General features: G+C 38.3%; 1 protein-coding gene across 1 annotated transcript in view; it reads left to right on the top strand.

Annotated features, from left to right (window-relative positions):
* The first annotated feature begins 126 nt into the window (after positions 1–126).
* Positions 127–15,403, top strand: part of LOC124632486 (MAP kinase-activating death domain protein) — a 28,890-nt gene continuing 13,613 nt past the window's right edge. Inside the window, exons 1-18 of the mRNA XM_047167337.1 lie at positions 127–268; positions 6,600–6,806; positions 7,112–7,292; positions 7,405–7,546; positions 8,109–8,256; positions 8,675–8,832; positions 9,354–9,604; positions 9,916–10,168; positions 10,692–10,818; positions 11,279–11,311; positions 12,293–12,384; positions 12,864–13,077; positions 13,319–13,477; positions 13,559–13,769; positions 13,901–14,002; positions 14,095–14,189; positions 14,391–14,576; positions 15,160–15,327. Of these exons, the coding sequence (XP_047023293.1) occupies positions 6,705–6,806; positions 7,112–7,292; positions 7,405–7,546; positions 8,109–8,256; positions 8,675–8,832; positions 9,354–9,604; positions 9,916–10,168; positions 10,692–10,818; positions 11,279–11,311; positions 12,293–12,384; positions 12,864–13,077; positions 13,319–13,477; positions 13,559–13,769; positions 13,901–14,002; positions 14,095–14,189; positions 14,391–14,576; positions 15,160–15,327 (2,622 nt within the window). The 5' untranslated portion in view covers positions 127–268; positions 6,600–6,704. The remainder of the gene's footprint in view (positions 269–6,599; positions 6,807–7,111; positions 7,293–7,404; positions 7,547–8,108; positions 8,257–8,674; positions 8,833–9,353; positions 9,605–9,915; positions 10,169–10,691; positions 10,819–11,278; positions 11,312–12,292; positions 12,385–12,863; positions 13,078–13,318; positions 13,478–13,558; positions 13,770–13,900; positions 14,003–14,094; positions 14,190–14,390; positions 14,577–15,159; positions 15,328–15,403) is intronic.

Genomic DNA, 15,403 nt, shown 5'->3' with positions numbered 1-15,403 from the left:
GCGCAATGGATTGTTAAGTTATTGTGAGAGTAGTATGAGGTAGCGAGTAGACGGGTGGGCAGGACCGCGCAAGTCGGCGCGGCGGGCGACGGCGCGGCGCGTATCGAGCGTGGGCGGCCGCGCATGGCACTCCACTCGCCTCCGCCATCCCGCGATATGCACTACTACGCGGTTACATCTCGTACTCAAAACCGACACGCACGATATCACGTTATTGCGCGCGACGTGCTTACCATGTAGAAACTATACAACCTCACGTAAACTTAAGGTAAGCCCTAGTTTCACTACTGCTTCCATAGTTTTGTGTTCCCCTTTACAACCCCGAGATTTTCTGGTTTGCTTAACGATGTTCATTACCACTGACCGGTGGAAAGTGGTTCAAGTGCGTCATGTTGACGTGTGTCTGACGTAACCCACTGAAATAACTACTGAAAAAAATTAATCTATATTGTGATTGTACTGCACTCATCACTTTTACATATAATGGGTAGGTGAAGTTACTGGTCACCTTGAGTAACGTACTACCTTACAATGCTTATGTATGTTCGCTATTTTCCTTGATTTTGCTATTGTATGTCTTTAAATTCTTCATGAGGTACTCGGTAACTTGTAGTAGTATAGCATCCTTTGCCAGTGTAGTAGGTATACTCAATGTTTATATAAGTACGTATAGGTAGGTATGTCAGTTTCGATCTGAAGGAGCGGTCTTTCATACATAACAATGATGTGTATAGGTTTAAAAGGTACCTACAATACTTAGGTTTGCTTTAGATATATAACTGCTAGTGAATCGAGGATATAACCATGTCTCGTTAACTCGTATTTGAATTAGGAACATACTAATTGTCAATTAGATCTTTAGACAAGCCTTTTCAGTTTGAACGTCCGTGTTCCTATTTATTTCATTTCTGATCGAATCATAAAATGTTAACACTTTATAATATGTGATTACAAATTTTTGACCACAATTTCGCAGCAGAAATATAATTAAAGTTTTTAATTATATCAGTACAACGCACACAATTTTATATATTATTTCCTCTTCGACTTATTTCCAAAAGAGTAAATTAACAGTGACAGTAAAACCTCTGTATATATACATTGGTACTTAGGTACAAACAAGTACTATAGTACGACAACTACTGTATAGTAGTAACAAAAACTAAAATACAACATCCCACAACTATATTATTGTTTGCGTCGCGAGCCACCAGAGCTTATCTCGCGTTATCAGCTGTAACAGCATTCGCTTGAAAACCGAAATGCTGGTGCGATTACTTAAATGGAGCGCGATTTGCATATCTACGAGTACTATATGGAACATACGTTACACACCATCGATTGTTTAAAAACGCCGTATTTCACAACCAGGTAATGCGATACGGGCAATACCATTAACTACATATTTAATGGCCGGTTCCAAGAACGATTCATTTTAGTTAGTTAGTAGGTATTTGGTAGATTTTTTGAAAAAGGCTCATAGAATAAACTCCAAAAGAAAGCAAAACATTTTTTTATATTAACCTGGTATAAAACTACTCCAGTTACGATAAATACATGGGTAAATAGATGGAGTTAGCGTGTTCCCAGCTAGCTTGTCAAGTATGTATTCATTGAATACCAGTTATTTCTAATGAAACGTCGGCATCGTATTGTTTCATGGAAGCCAAGCCACAATGAATCTGCGAAATGCACCCCTCTCAAAGAGAATTAGGTTTGATGCACTTCTGTGTATATTCTGTAGCTTTTACAGTTAACTTGGTAATGTAAAGTAAAAGCCACGCTTAACTGCTTTGTTAAGAGCTTTCAAGGTTCAAAGTAAATGGGTAGATGCATGTTTGTTACGTTAAAATCTTCTGTCTCGTGTTTTGATATTACTTTAACATAACCTATTTATAACGTCTTACTATAAAGCAGAGAATAAATTGGTTGGAAGAATGTTTTGGGTATTGCGTAGTTACTTTAAATCCACAGACGCCAATAAATATCAAAATATTGGCGTAAACAGGAATAAAATAATAGCTATACACGTATGTACTGGTTATACAATTGCTTGAATCTTTTACCTTATTGATCTGTGCGATCCGACCCTACTCAATTACGATCGTGGCAGGCGTCCTAGAATAATAAAAGACGATACATTTTAATGTTATCTTGATTAAGTAACACTGAAATGGCTACAAAATCATAATACGTAGTAATATATTTATTGGCCTCGTAGTAGACGATTAATAATTAATCTATTAAATTGACTCTAATAGGGATGACAAACAAATTTCTCAAATTCAACTGACTATCGATCACTTAAAGACAACTTGGCACAATAAGGGACAAGATATTGCCTATCTTATCAAATCAATGCACAAATACATATACCGGTTACGACGCCTACGCCGTAGCAGCTCTATGACGTAGCAATTGTCTAGTTTACGTAGCATTTTTGTTGGCGTAGTATTTTCGTAGTCCTCTGCCGTTTGCACGCGTGGCTTTATTTGGTATGCCATGGTAGGAGAAAATTTAATTCATTTGCACAGTTGGGCCCGTTTCACAGGAAGGAATAATTTAATTATGAACGCTTTTAAGTCTTTTACGCCTGCTGCTGTGTAGGTACTTTATTTAAACAGGCGGAAGTAGAAAATAAGTATGATATATCACTATCTCTAAAATACTTAATTTTAAATTAGGTATCACTGGTATTAATAATTTGAATAGTATTAGTAACTTGAAATAGCTTTTTTTATTAATACTACAATAATTTCAAAGGTTGTGCAAGTGTCAAAGTGGCGCAACGTTGCGTCACTCGCAATTCCAATTACGGAATCGAGCGGCTTAGAAAAATATTTCCAGAATAGGTCTCTTGATTAGTTCCATTCAATGAAAGTCCTCCGTCCTACTCTCATTTATCGTGCAATACCCTTTCACAATAGCCTGAGCCCTTCCCTTTCAAATGTAGGAAATTATATTTTGCGTAGTACCTACCCTGATAATATTATTTTTTCCGCAAATTATTATCTTAGGAAAAGGTTGCAAAATGAAATGAAAGGCTTAGTTTTTAATTAAGACCTTTTGGCTGTACTGAAGTTGATTAAAAAACGTTAATGTTAGCTAAAGTGTTAAACATCATAAACGTCACATTAAAACTAATTTATGAACATTTCTGGCTTAATTTATGATCTTTGAAGGGAACTGTTAATTCATTAAAGCCAATGTAGCCTTATTTCCATGAAAATATGTGTGGGGTGTGGTCCCAAGAGAATCGCCTGTCGTAGAGACGACCCTTATCGCAAACTGTGGCGTATTGTAACCTCGCTTTAATTTAGGGATCAAGGGCGCACGTGATGGTCGTAATAATATGACAGATGATGAATGTGTCCAATCCCATGTTGTTTTTGCAGTTGCGTTAATACGAAATCTTGATGGATTTTTACAATTGTGGGCGATTTACGAACTTGTTGTGAATGACCGCAGATGGGGTCACTATTAAGTTTAGGTTTTAAGTAAAGATCGTAAAGATAAGATTCCCACCTTCTGAAAACTTGCTAGAAAACAACAATAGTTAGATGTATAAGGTAGATATAAACGCGTAGTTCAAACATTCTTTTCATTTCATTACTTAATATTGAGCAATAAGAAACCGTAATCGATGTTCCTAGCCCAGTTGGCCGAGTTCCCCGAAAATTAATCTAGATGCTGAAATATTCCGCTCGTCGGAACAGCGCTTATAGATATTATATTGGCACAACCCCAATTAGGTTTTATATCTGCTCGAGGGAAGCCTACTTCTTATATTTCAGTATGTACACTTATGTACTTGGAAATGCCATTCTGTTTGTTAACAGGCAAATTAAAAAAAAATACAATATATAATAGGTACTCATTCGCCCATTGGCCATTTAAGGAACGCTCAACATTTCGTTTTGGAAATATGTACAATGTTTGTATAAATAGGCTGTTTGGAGGACTGCTTTAGTCCAAGCAAAGCGCGGGAAAAGAAAAACAAAATTCAGCCATAGTTTATAGCCATAGCTTCATTGTAAATTATTATTATTTATTGTTGAAGTTGCCAAATGAAATCGGATTTATCTGGTATGCCTACTTATCTTGTTTCTTAGTAATTTTATTGAAATTAATAGCTGGTTCTTGTTTAGGTCAATCATTAGGTACTTTTCTTAAAGTTTGATCATATTTGAGGCAAAAAGTTTATTATCCGTATTTTAGATTGGTGAGTTAGCAAGTTGTTTGCCGTTTGCGATAAGTTATAGGTAATCATAAAATTGAGGATTTTCAACATTAATTTCTTCATCCATTCTTATTCTACTCATCTAAATAATTTTGCGTCTAATTTGTTGTCTTACGATTACGCCTGAAAATATCGATATCATCCAGTATTTTACACGACGCACAGAAATTATTATGTTCTTATGATACATTTGTGGTCATGAAACAGCGACTATTTCGTATTTATAGACCATTTTATTATAAGCAGTAAATGTATCTAAGCGTATTTTATTACTTGTTGTTTAATATCAAAGGCCACAGGGTATTAACCCCGTAGTGCAAACAACAAAGTTCGTCCTTCTTGTATCCAATTTGTTTCATGAGCATTTTATTTAATTGTCTTTTGCCAAAGTTTTGGTGCCCTTTAAATCTCGTTAAGCTATTTTACTCGTAGCAAACACAAACTTTCGTTAGTTTATCCCTTAAGTTACGTTTAATCAGAAAGAATTTAAGTTGGGTTGTATACTTTTAACGTTGTTGATAATTTGTAGTAGTTTGGCGGCTTAGCTGCTGTGACCCTTCCAAAATAAAGTCCGAGTGACATTATTATCTTTATGCGTAGGTTTATACATATTGTGATACGTATATTTATCGTGATTGCCACCTACGACTGCCGCCGATGACGTAACATGATACGCAGACGGAGCCGCAATTATCCGAGCTCGTTATGTCAATGCATTAAATGGATTCCCGGAGCACAAGTTACTTGAATGATTGAAGTGCACATTTAAATGGGCTGACGTAACTGAAATCAATATGCAGTAGGTTTCTGAAGCGTTTAGAGAAATTATGTAAAAGTTATCACGCGTATGTTGACCATGTAGTCACATTTTAAACTCATAATAGATAGAATTTACATTAAAATTGGTTAGGCCAAAATCCTCCCCTATACATTTGGGAAAGTAATATTTAAGAGCAAAAACGGAACAGAAATAACCTTTACAAAAATTGGTAAAATAAAGTTAGGGCATGACCTTTCTAGCTCATCCCTCGAACGATTATCCCCATATACAGGCAGATAAATTTGTGAAGCGTAACAACATGTTTAGCGTGTTTGATCATAAAGTATGTGCCCTGAATAACATCAAATACCTGACATATAACAACAGGGAAGCTCGGTGTTACATAAAGTAAATGGAGCTCGGAAAATATTCCAATACGTTAAAAGCTATTTCTGCATTATACCGCGATGCTTTCAAGGCTTCATCTACCCACACGTTAGAGTACTCGCGTCCTTGATTTAACTATCATACTGTGCACTATATAGCATTGTGTTTGTACCTCTATATTATGAACTGCATATTGTTACTAATAAACTTAGGATTTCATAGAGCAATAACATTTTACCGCTTGTGTGATATTTTATGGCGGTTGTTTGCACTTATATATTATCTGCATTTTTATGGGATGAACAAATTGTGGTTATAAAAGCTACGATATTATGTAGCATCCGAAACAAGCTTTGTTATTTTTTAACTGCTGGGCAAACTTGCTTTTATTTATTTAGCTTATACCTAAGATCTACTACGGATATAGAGGATATAACAAAGGCCACCACACTTGGGTACCAATAACATATTGTGACCAGCTTGATAACAATCCTATTTTATTTCGGAACCTAGATATAACACTCATCTATGTACCTTTCTACCGGGTACTTTCATGCGTGTAACCTCGCTCCCTCTTATATTAATCTTCCTGTTCATTAAGTCTTTTGATGAACAAACTTTATGAAGGCTCTTAAGTGATGTGGTTTATAGGCAACTGGGATTGTAAAGTTTTGCTACCTGCCATCAGGCTGCGAGCGAGCGTCCCTCAGAAGCGTGTCAAGGCAATAAATGGGTCAAGGGGGCCTGAGCTCACAACGCCGCTACATACAGGCTATCTTAAATCAATAAGTGTACGTTGAATCGGATTGTGTTTTAAGGGGATTGAATTCAATCTGTGATTGTAGATATTAGTCGTGTGAAACATTAGGTTCTTCGTTGGATAAGTACTTTTTTGTGCGTTTAGTATTTAGGGCAGGTACCTAATCATTTTCAGAACATGTGTTTTGTAATCGATAAGTAAAAATAGAATTTGTAAGTGGATTTTATTGTGACAGAAAATTGAGAAATTATTTTCTTTCCTCCAAACTGGAAATCTTACTCTTCGTAATCGGACCCTCGAAGTTCGAAGGTCTTACCTGTTGATATCTTTCGGCTTAATTTTAAGTACCTTCGTGAGTACAGGCATAAATATAACAAACAAAGGGTTTACAAGAAATTGTAGTTTTGTTACTACTTTGTTGATATTAAGACATTATTCAATTTTTGTTTCAGACATATTAATAAAAAGTGATAATTATGACAAGCAATATATTTTTTAATTATAATGGGTTCGAAAAGGCTCTCTTATAAAAGAAATCGATTGAGCCCCCTACCAATATGGACATTCAGAAGCAACACTTGTGTCCGCGACTGGTGGATTATTTGACTATCGTCGGAGCAAAACCGTACACTTCGGGAAAAGGCCTCGCTCCCGTACAGGTATGAAGTTATTTTTTAAACTTTATTTATTTATTTATAAATAGTAATTCATTACAAGAAAAAAGTCTTCCTACTATTTGACGAATAAAGGAAGCAATCATTCTTCTTAATATTATTCCGACCCCCAGATATCTTTCCCAAAAACGGATTTACCCGTGTTTGTGGACATAATGGATGACTCAAGGGATTTACGAAGGGCGAAGATTTTGATAGCCTTGAGGCGTCCTTTATTAACTTGATAAGGGATCTATTATATGAAACGATTGTGTTAGGAAGTATATTTGGTATGTTTTTATTTTGTTTAGGCTCCTGAGCTGCTCCGACGCTATCCGTTGACCAATCACGATGATTTTCCCCTGCCGTTGGACATGGTGTATTTCTGCCAGCCGGAGGGGTGCGTGTCCGTGGGGCCTCGCCGGGCCCCTGGGCACCTCGCCTCCAGAGATACCACCTCTTTTGTCTTTCAACTCACCGATAAAGACTCAGGTGAATAAAAATAAAACTATATTATAAAGCTTTTATTTTGCTCATTTACCATTGCTTATATCAGTAAATCAGTTTCGAATATCAGTGACTATTAATCTTAACGTTGTCTCAGGCAAGACTCGTTTCGGCATCTGCGTCAACTTCTACAGAGCGGTGGAGCGTGCTCAAGTGCCGGGCCCTCGGGAACGAAGCATGCTGCGCCGCGAGTCATGGCGCAAGTCCATGGAGAAAAGTTCCGACTCCGCATTTTCCAGGTGAACATAAACTACTTCTGTTGTCTGTGTAAATAGAAAATCTCCTTTTTATTATTTACTAGCTTCCGCCTGCGGCTTCGTCCGCGTCGAGTTCGGTTACTTATATCGCGTTTCCAAGAGGACTCTTCAAAAGTACAGGATAAAAACTATCCTACGTTCTTTCTCAAGGTCAACTCTATCTCTGTACCAAATTTTATTAAAATCAGTTCAGTGGTTTAGAAGTGAAAGCATAACAGTGACAGAGTTACTTTCGCATTTATTATGTACTAGCTTCCGCCAGCGGCTTCGCCCGCGTGGTGTGTCGATAAAAAGTAGCCTATGTGTTAATCCGGGGTTTCACCTATCTACATACCAAATTTCAATCAAATCGGTCCAGCCGTTTTTGCGTGATTGAATAACAAACATACATCCATACATTCTCACAAACTTTCACATTTATAATATATGTAGGATGTAGGATATTAATAATATAGTAACAATTTTCAAAATTCAATTTTTTTTTATTCTTGTGGAGTGTTTCATTAGCTCCAGTACTTAGACTAAGACGTAGCGAATGTTCCAGTGACTATAGGAGCAGTAACGTGGCGCCGAGTGACTCGGAGCGCGACTGCAGCGCGACGCTGGCGCCGCGACTTGCGCCCGCGCCGGACTCCGAGAGCGGCGGCTCGCATTCCCATTCACCTAGCCCTAGGGCTACGAGGAAGCGGCAGGTATGAAACCAAAGCTTTTATCAGGTACCTAGTGTTACTGTTTCTCATATAGAGGAAGAGGACCACCGAAGAAACGATGGATGGATTGTGTGAAAGTAGATATGATTAAAACGAATGTTACTTGCGAGATGACGGCAGATAGAGGAGTATGGAAGGAGAAAACATGCTGCGCCGACCCCAAATAAAATTGGGATAAAATAAGGGCAGAAGGATGATGTTACTGTTTCTCATAAAAAAATAGTCCTAAGCGGCACATCCGTAAGTTAGACTTACTAAAAACGTTAAGTAGGTACTGTTTAAAGCACATGTATTGTTATGCTTTTTAGGTGGTACGATAATTTTAATTGAAAGTAATATTTTTCATTTAAACTCCTTGTGCACACATTAATGACGGATTTTCTTCTTTTTTTTGTTACAGAGAGTTCGGAACCATTCCCTAACCTCCCTCTGCCTGCTTTCACATCACCCATTCTTCTCCACATTCCGAGAGTGCCTATTTATCCTAAAGAAATTGATAGATGCATGCAACGAGTCTTCCAGTCCACGGCGCGTAGGCGCTTCAAGACAAATCCTTAGGTAAGTTACTTGTAGGTACTAATGGCTTATTGGTAATGTTGGTTTGAGAATTTTGAATCTCACAGGTTATGTGTAGTTAATATAGGTGTAATGTTTGTTAGCACATTCGCTCACTATAAATATCACAATTATTTTCAACAAAGAATGTAGGTATTTTAATATTCTCCTAGTATAGTATGTGCCCTTGGCTACCTAAATATTTCAAGCAAAGTATAGCATTAATGAAATAATTTTAACTTATTATATAAATATAAATTAAATTAAAATTTTCCTCTCCTTTGATCCAAACATTGCCTCTAGCATTATTATAATTCTTTAACTTAATTGTGTACTTTATTCAGAACCAGTGCCCTTCACAAGCTTTTTAACAAGCTCCTTTACCATTTAAATATTTTTTAACCTTTACTATTAGGCCTTTATTTACTATTTAAAAACATACACAATATTACGTAAACTCGTTTTTTTTTATTACAATTTTTTATAAAAAAAATGTATTTTTATTTATTTTATTAATATTGTAGAGATACAGTATGGTCAGTGTTAACCGGGCAAGCTTACGACAACACCCCTACGATCGTATTGCACGACGTCAAAGAGATCGAGACGTGGATACTGCGACTTCTGTCCGCGCCTGTACCCGTGCCCGGCAAGACGAGGCTCGAGTTAGAAGTACTGTCGCCGACAGCGCACTCACCGCTGCTCTTCGCGTTGCCCGATCATACGAGATTCACACTCGTTGATTTTCCTCTGCATCTGCCTTTGGAACTTTTAGGCAAGTATCTTTCTTATTTGGGTAAAAAATACATCGGTTAGGTTTGATTAGGTTTGATTAGGTTAGGTTTGAACAGAAAAGTGCTCTTTTAGTTTTCTTAATTTAGAGTGTACCTATAATTTTATATCCATAAAGGCAACAGGAGGAACGCTGCAATCCAAAAAAAAACCATAAGAGCCTGTGCAAACACGACTTATTCTTTTTATAGGACAAACAATAAAGCTTTTGAGCTTTCACACACTAAACTATTGACAGCTTTAAATTTTTGTCTAAATATTGCAATGAATCTAAGGTCCACTATTTTCCTACAGGTGTGGACACCTGCCTCAAAGTCCTGACGCTGATCCTACTGGAGAACAAAGTAGTGGTGCAGTCACGTGACTACAACGCGCTGTCCATGTCCGTAATGGCGCTGGTCGCCATGTTGTACCCTCTCGAGTACATGTTCCCCGCGATACCTCTGCTGCCCAGTTGTATGAGCTGTGCCGAACAACTGCTCCTAGCTCCGACGCCTTTCCTTATTGGAATACCAGCCACTTTCCTCACTTATAAGAAGAATTTTAGGTAAGTTTTAGACTTAGGCCCTGTTTCATTGCTAATAATTTCTTCCAAATATTGCTATCTAAGGCTGTCATTTGAACATTTTTGGCAGTCGTTTCGGGTAGTCAGAAGCCAGTAAGTCAGATAATCAGTCTTACCTAGGGGTAAATGGGCGGAGGAGGTTAGATAGGCAGTTGCTCCTTGTAAAACACTGTTACTTAGCTGCAACCAGTTGGACTGGACGCCGACCCCAGCATAGTTGGGAAAAAGCAAGGCACATGATGAGGTTGCTATCCGAGACCTGTGAAACCAAAAGTTATAGTTTATCTGTCAGACTTTATCAGTAACCGGTAAAACTACTGAAACTGGTCATTAGTGTTTTGTCCCTCGTTTCTATAATACTGTTGTTTGGTAATCCGGGTCAAGGCTGACCCGTGTATCGAATATCGATATCCGCTTAGCCGTTAAGGCTTGATTGATTGACAAACATCCGTGTACTCAATCGTTAGGGAAGTTGACAGTTATATTTATGTCATATTTTTCCTAGAATGCCCGACGACATATGGCTTGTGGATCTCGATGCCACTAAATTGATCTGCCCATCGGGGACTGACCAAGATTTACCGCCGCTACCCGAGCCAGAAGGATCTGTCCTTAAGAACCATCTAAAACAGGTATTTATGACTCATATATTTTTTTTTATATTTACACGTTTTTCTATGAATGTTTTCTTCCATGTCTACATAGTACATTTTCTCCTATCACCTAAACTTTTCTAATACTTTGCACTTGTGAGCGCATTTCTATCGATGTCGCTAAGCTGTTGTGACTATTCATTGTTATTGTTTTATGATGATGTTTCTAAATGTGATACACTATTCCTCAAAACTTCTCAATATTATAATGTTTTCGTCTCTCAATTTAGACATAAGATATTAATTTCAATAAATATAATAAAAAAAAACAACACTCAAACTTTGAAAGCATGTTTGTGTTTTAAAACATCAAAAAAAAATGGAATACAATAAAATAGAAACGATATGCAATACTGTACTAATTTGTGTTTCAGTATGTTTGTGACACTTGTGTCGTTCGATCTATCACTAACACGCACTCACTTCTTCTTCACATTAGGCCGTGCAACTCATGTCCAGTGCCGGGAGTGGTGTAAATATCTATACTCTTTTTACATTGCACACTTTGACTTATTCACAACATATTTACTATATCATATTTATGTATGTGCCGATACAGTATTTTACAGCTAACTTGCACATGACACAGAAGTTAGTATGTATTTGTTATATAATTTATGAAATATTAAGTTATCTACTTAAGTTGAGGGTCAGTTTTTCTTATCTTTGTCATTAGATCAGAATTCACATGATTACAGGCTGAAAACTACAATAATCATCCACTACATCTCCCCAGCTCTTCTCTTTATTCAAGAATTCATTTTTGGAAACCCAACAAAATAATTAGATAAGAAAAGCTGCTGAAAATAGAGGCACACATAAATATTCGACTGAAATACGTGTTACTGTCTATAACTAAACACTGCTCACAAAAGTTCGGAATATAAAATTCATTTCTGTTTCAAATCTGACATCACCTAGAATGGGCTGGTTGTTTTAACACACTACAGATTATACTTTATTTATTTTTTCCCGACCACATAACATTAAGGGTACTTCCGTTTCGCACTTCTGCGGTTTTTTAGACTGTAACACTGTTTCAGCGTGTTGTGTTCGTGTGCGGCATGTTTTGTCTGACTTGTTGTGATTGTGCTAACGCCGATTGTGAAACAGTGCAGCTTCTAATAAATACACATTATTATCTATCTATAACGTAGTGTTTGAATGATAAAACCACTAAGCTAAATTGTAGCTATGATAAAATTTACAATCCGAGTAGATGAACTGCAAATGAATTAACATGATTTTTGGTTTGTGCTACTTAACGAACAAGATTTTGCTTAGATTTCGAACACTAACGATTTTGAACTAATCTGCTATTTATTACAGCCCACAAGTTTTTGAGGCGGCATTTGCTTTTTAATTTATTTTAACTTTTGTACAGAAATTGAGTGATTTTGTTTGGTAAGATGAAATTATTGGCAGTTCATTTGACGCATATATTTCTCGACAGGCCCTCAACAGCTTGACTAGTAGTACGGCTGAACAGGCAGCCGCCCCCCTCCTACCTTCAAGACGAGACAGCGTGGGCGGGGCCACACTCAAGTAAGCTATACTTATTTGAGTACATACCTAATTACATACATACATATCTATATTTATGTAAATATAGATTTAGTTCTTTTTAAATGTTATGTACAGGTTTAAAATTGTAAATAACGTTCCAGTATTTAATATGGAAAAAAAAGTACATACCCTCTTTCTTTGTTATTTTAGAAAATTTTGAGTACCCTTTGACCAATTTCTTTTAAGTCATCTGTCTGCATCACTGTCATGATACAACGTTACTATAGCTAAGGTTGCTTACCAAATGCAATTGAAATAAATTGTCTGCGCTATCTAATAACATCTTACGAATTTCTGTAACTTATCTTTGCGGTAAGAGACTGAGTTTTCACAAAACCTCCATATAAATTATGTCCCATCTCTAATCGCAACAGGAATTTTATATACCTTTATGCTATTGACGTCGCGGTTAGTTGTGTACCTATATAAAGTCTACAAATACCTCATGATATGTCCAGGGTCCAACCCGCCTCGTACCGTTACGGCGACGGTGCTCAGTCAGCGCCGCACAGCACGCCGGAGTCGCGGCGCGTGTCGGTGTCAGGCGCGGCGAGCGCGGGACACACGCCGCAGCGACACTCCCTCGCCTCGCCGCACACGCAGCAGCCCTTCAACCCGCTCATATACGGACATGATGTCGACTCTGTTGATGTCGCTACTAGAGTCGCTATGGTAAGTACGACCCGCCTCGTACCGTTACGGCGACCATGTAGTTTTCTGAGACTGCTGAGGTCGCCTTACCACAAGCACATTAATACGCATCTACATATGTATAACAACACAACGATCTTGAAGTCTCGGCTAAGGACTTTGAGTGGAAATTCAAACAAACACTTTATTGAAATCTAATTAACATTACTTTCATTGCGTCTACCTTATTGGATCTTACATTTAAAATAAATTGTCCTTACAGGTTCGATTTTTCAATTCGCAAAACATCCTGGCGAACTTTATGGAGCATACACGAACGTTACGTCTATACCCGAGGCCAGTCGTGGCCTTCCAGATCAACAGCTTTCTTCGTTCGCGACCTAGAACCACATCCTTCTTGAACAAATTTGCCAGAACACAGGTAAGTTGACCACAAAGCTTTCTTGAAATATACATATAGTTTTTTTTTAATGACTTACTAATTTTCCTCGTGTTTCTTTAGGCAGTAGAATTCCTAGCAGAGTGGTCGCTAACTCCAGGCAACGTGGCATTCCTTCGGGTACAGACAGGGTTGTTCGATCCGAGGCAAGTCGGCGACAAACCCAAGTGGTTCGCAGAACAACTGCAGCCCATCCGCTTTCCAGTGTGGGATGACGGTAGCTCCCTCAACGGTGCACTCCGACAGTTACAGCGACAGGAAAATCAACCCACAGGTTGGTAACACCTGCCTTTTGAAATGACATACATACTCATTAAAATACACCCTTATGTCACCATTAAGCAGAAGGTTATTGTAGCCAGTGGCCAAATAATGTAATTGTTTAAATTGGTAATTTCTTTGTAGATGAGAGTGGATCCGATTCTGAGGCTGCGGAAAGTACGAGTTCGTCATACTCATCATTGAGTGACTTTGTGTCAGAAATGGCTTCATCTGACTTGTCTCCAGGTAAACCACTTTCATGTAGCAATTTATATTATTTATTTATTTCACCTTTCAATCTTAACATGTATTTTATATATTTTCATTATGTATCTTAGGTGGAAACCCGCATCAACAGCACGTCATTGGAGAGACTTACAGCGCCGTAGTGCAAGTTCCGATGACTCTTTCGTCGTCTTTAGATCCTAAAACGGTAAAAAGTACAATTATTAGAAACACTTCCCTTACATGTGATTGAAGTGAAAATCCTCTTTTTTGCCCCCTATTCGATCAATTAAATATTCCTATGTGCAAAATTACAGACCGCTATATGTTAAGAACTATCAAACTAGTGCAGTTACTTCACACGTCACGTCGAATTTAATTTACTAACCACCCTTTTTACCGACATCAGGTATACAGCCCCCCATCATCACTAATGTTCGGTAACGTGGACGAAGCCCCAGATCGGGAGCCGGGACGTGCTTCCACGTCACCCTCAGCGTCCAGCTCCGACCACTCCGACTTGTCGGACGACGAGCCCGCCGGTGACGTCATCGCGGAGCCTGATGCAGCTCATGCACCGCCTGTTAAGAAGAGCGTAAGTTTTGAATTTGGAATAGTGTTGGTTTCTTCTAGGGGTTTTGTGAGTGTGTGTGTGTGTGTGTGTGAATTGTGGAGTCTTTGAGATGGGCACCATCACTTGCAAGTCAATTTAGTACCTACAATGTAGTGCGTGATGTCACAAAGAAATATTGCAAAATGGCGGATATCGGAAGAGATAATTTTTGCATAGTTATTTCAATAAATAATAGGGATACATGATCGTGATAGATGCTCTTCTTTAAGTTCCCCCATATGTGCACCAGCTGTTAGAATGAACATCAGTAGAGAAGATAGCAGTAGGATATTAGTAGAATAGTTTATAGTAAGCTAAATTAGGAACTATTCTTCGATATCACATCACCGATGTTAGAAATCATCTTAGCACTTACACTCCGACAACGGCAGCTACGATTCAAGTCCAAAAAGTAATGGTGTTGATCAACGAGGACAGTCTCGGTTAAGAGGGAAAAAATCATATAAGCTACGGCCTTTAGAAGTTCCTGTAGTGAGGTATATTTCATTAGGAAATTAATTTAGAAGCTAGAAACCCCACCGTAGCTAACACCACACGTTATTAGGACACGGATAGCGGCAGTTTCGGCCGCGAGTCGGACTCGAACTCGACGACGACGAAGACGGTGGTGAGCCGGCAGCGCGCGGCCGACAGCGCGTCCACCAGCGACTCCGAGCGGGCCCTCACGCCCTCGCACCACTCGCACCGCGACCTGCCGCCTCCGCACGCTAAAGTACGCACCTAGCTCCTACACAAATATAGTGTTGATGACCCCATACAATAATGACGGGCTTTTTACACGCAAATTA

This window comes from Helicoverpa zea, chromosome 8, assembly GCF_022581195.2.
Source record: "Helicoverpa zea isolate HzStark_Cry1AcR chromosome 8, ilHelZeax1.1, whole genome shotgun sequence".
NCBI classification, from domain to species: domain Eukaryota; kingdom Metazoa; phylum Arthropoda; class Insecta; order Lepidoptera; family Noctuidae; genus Helicoverpa; species Helicoverpa zea.
Note: the sequence above shows the minus strand (reverse complement) of the source record. Positions and strands in the feature narration are given on the sequence as shown.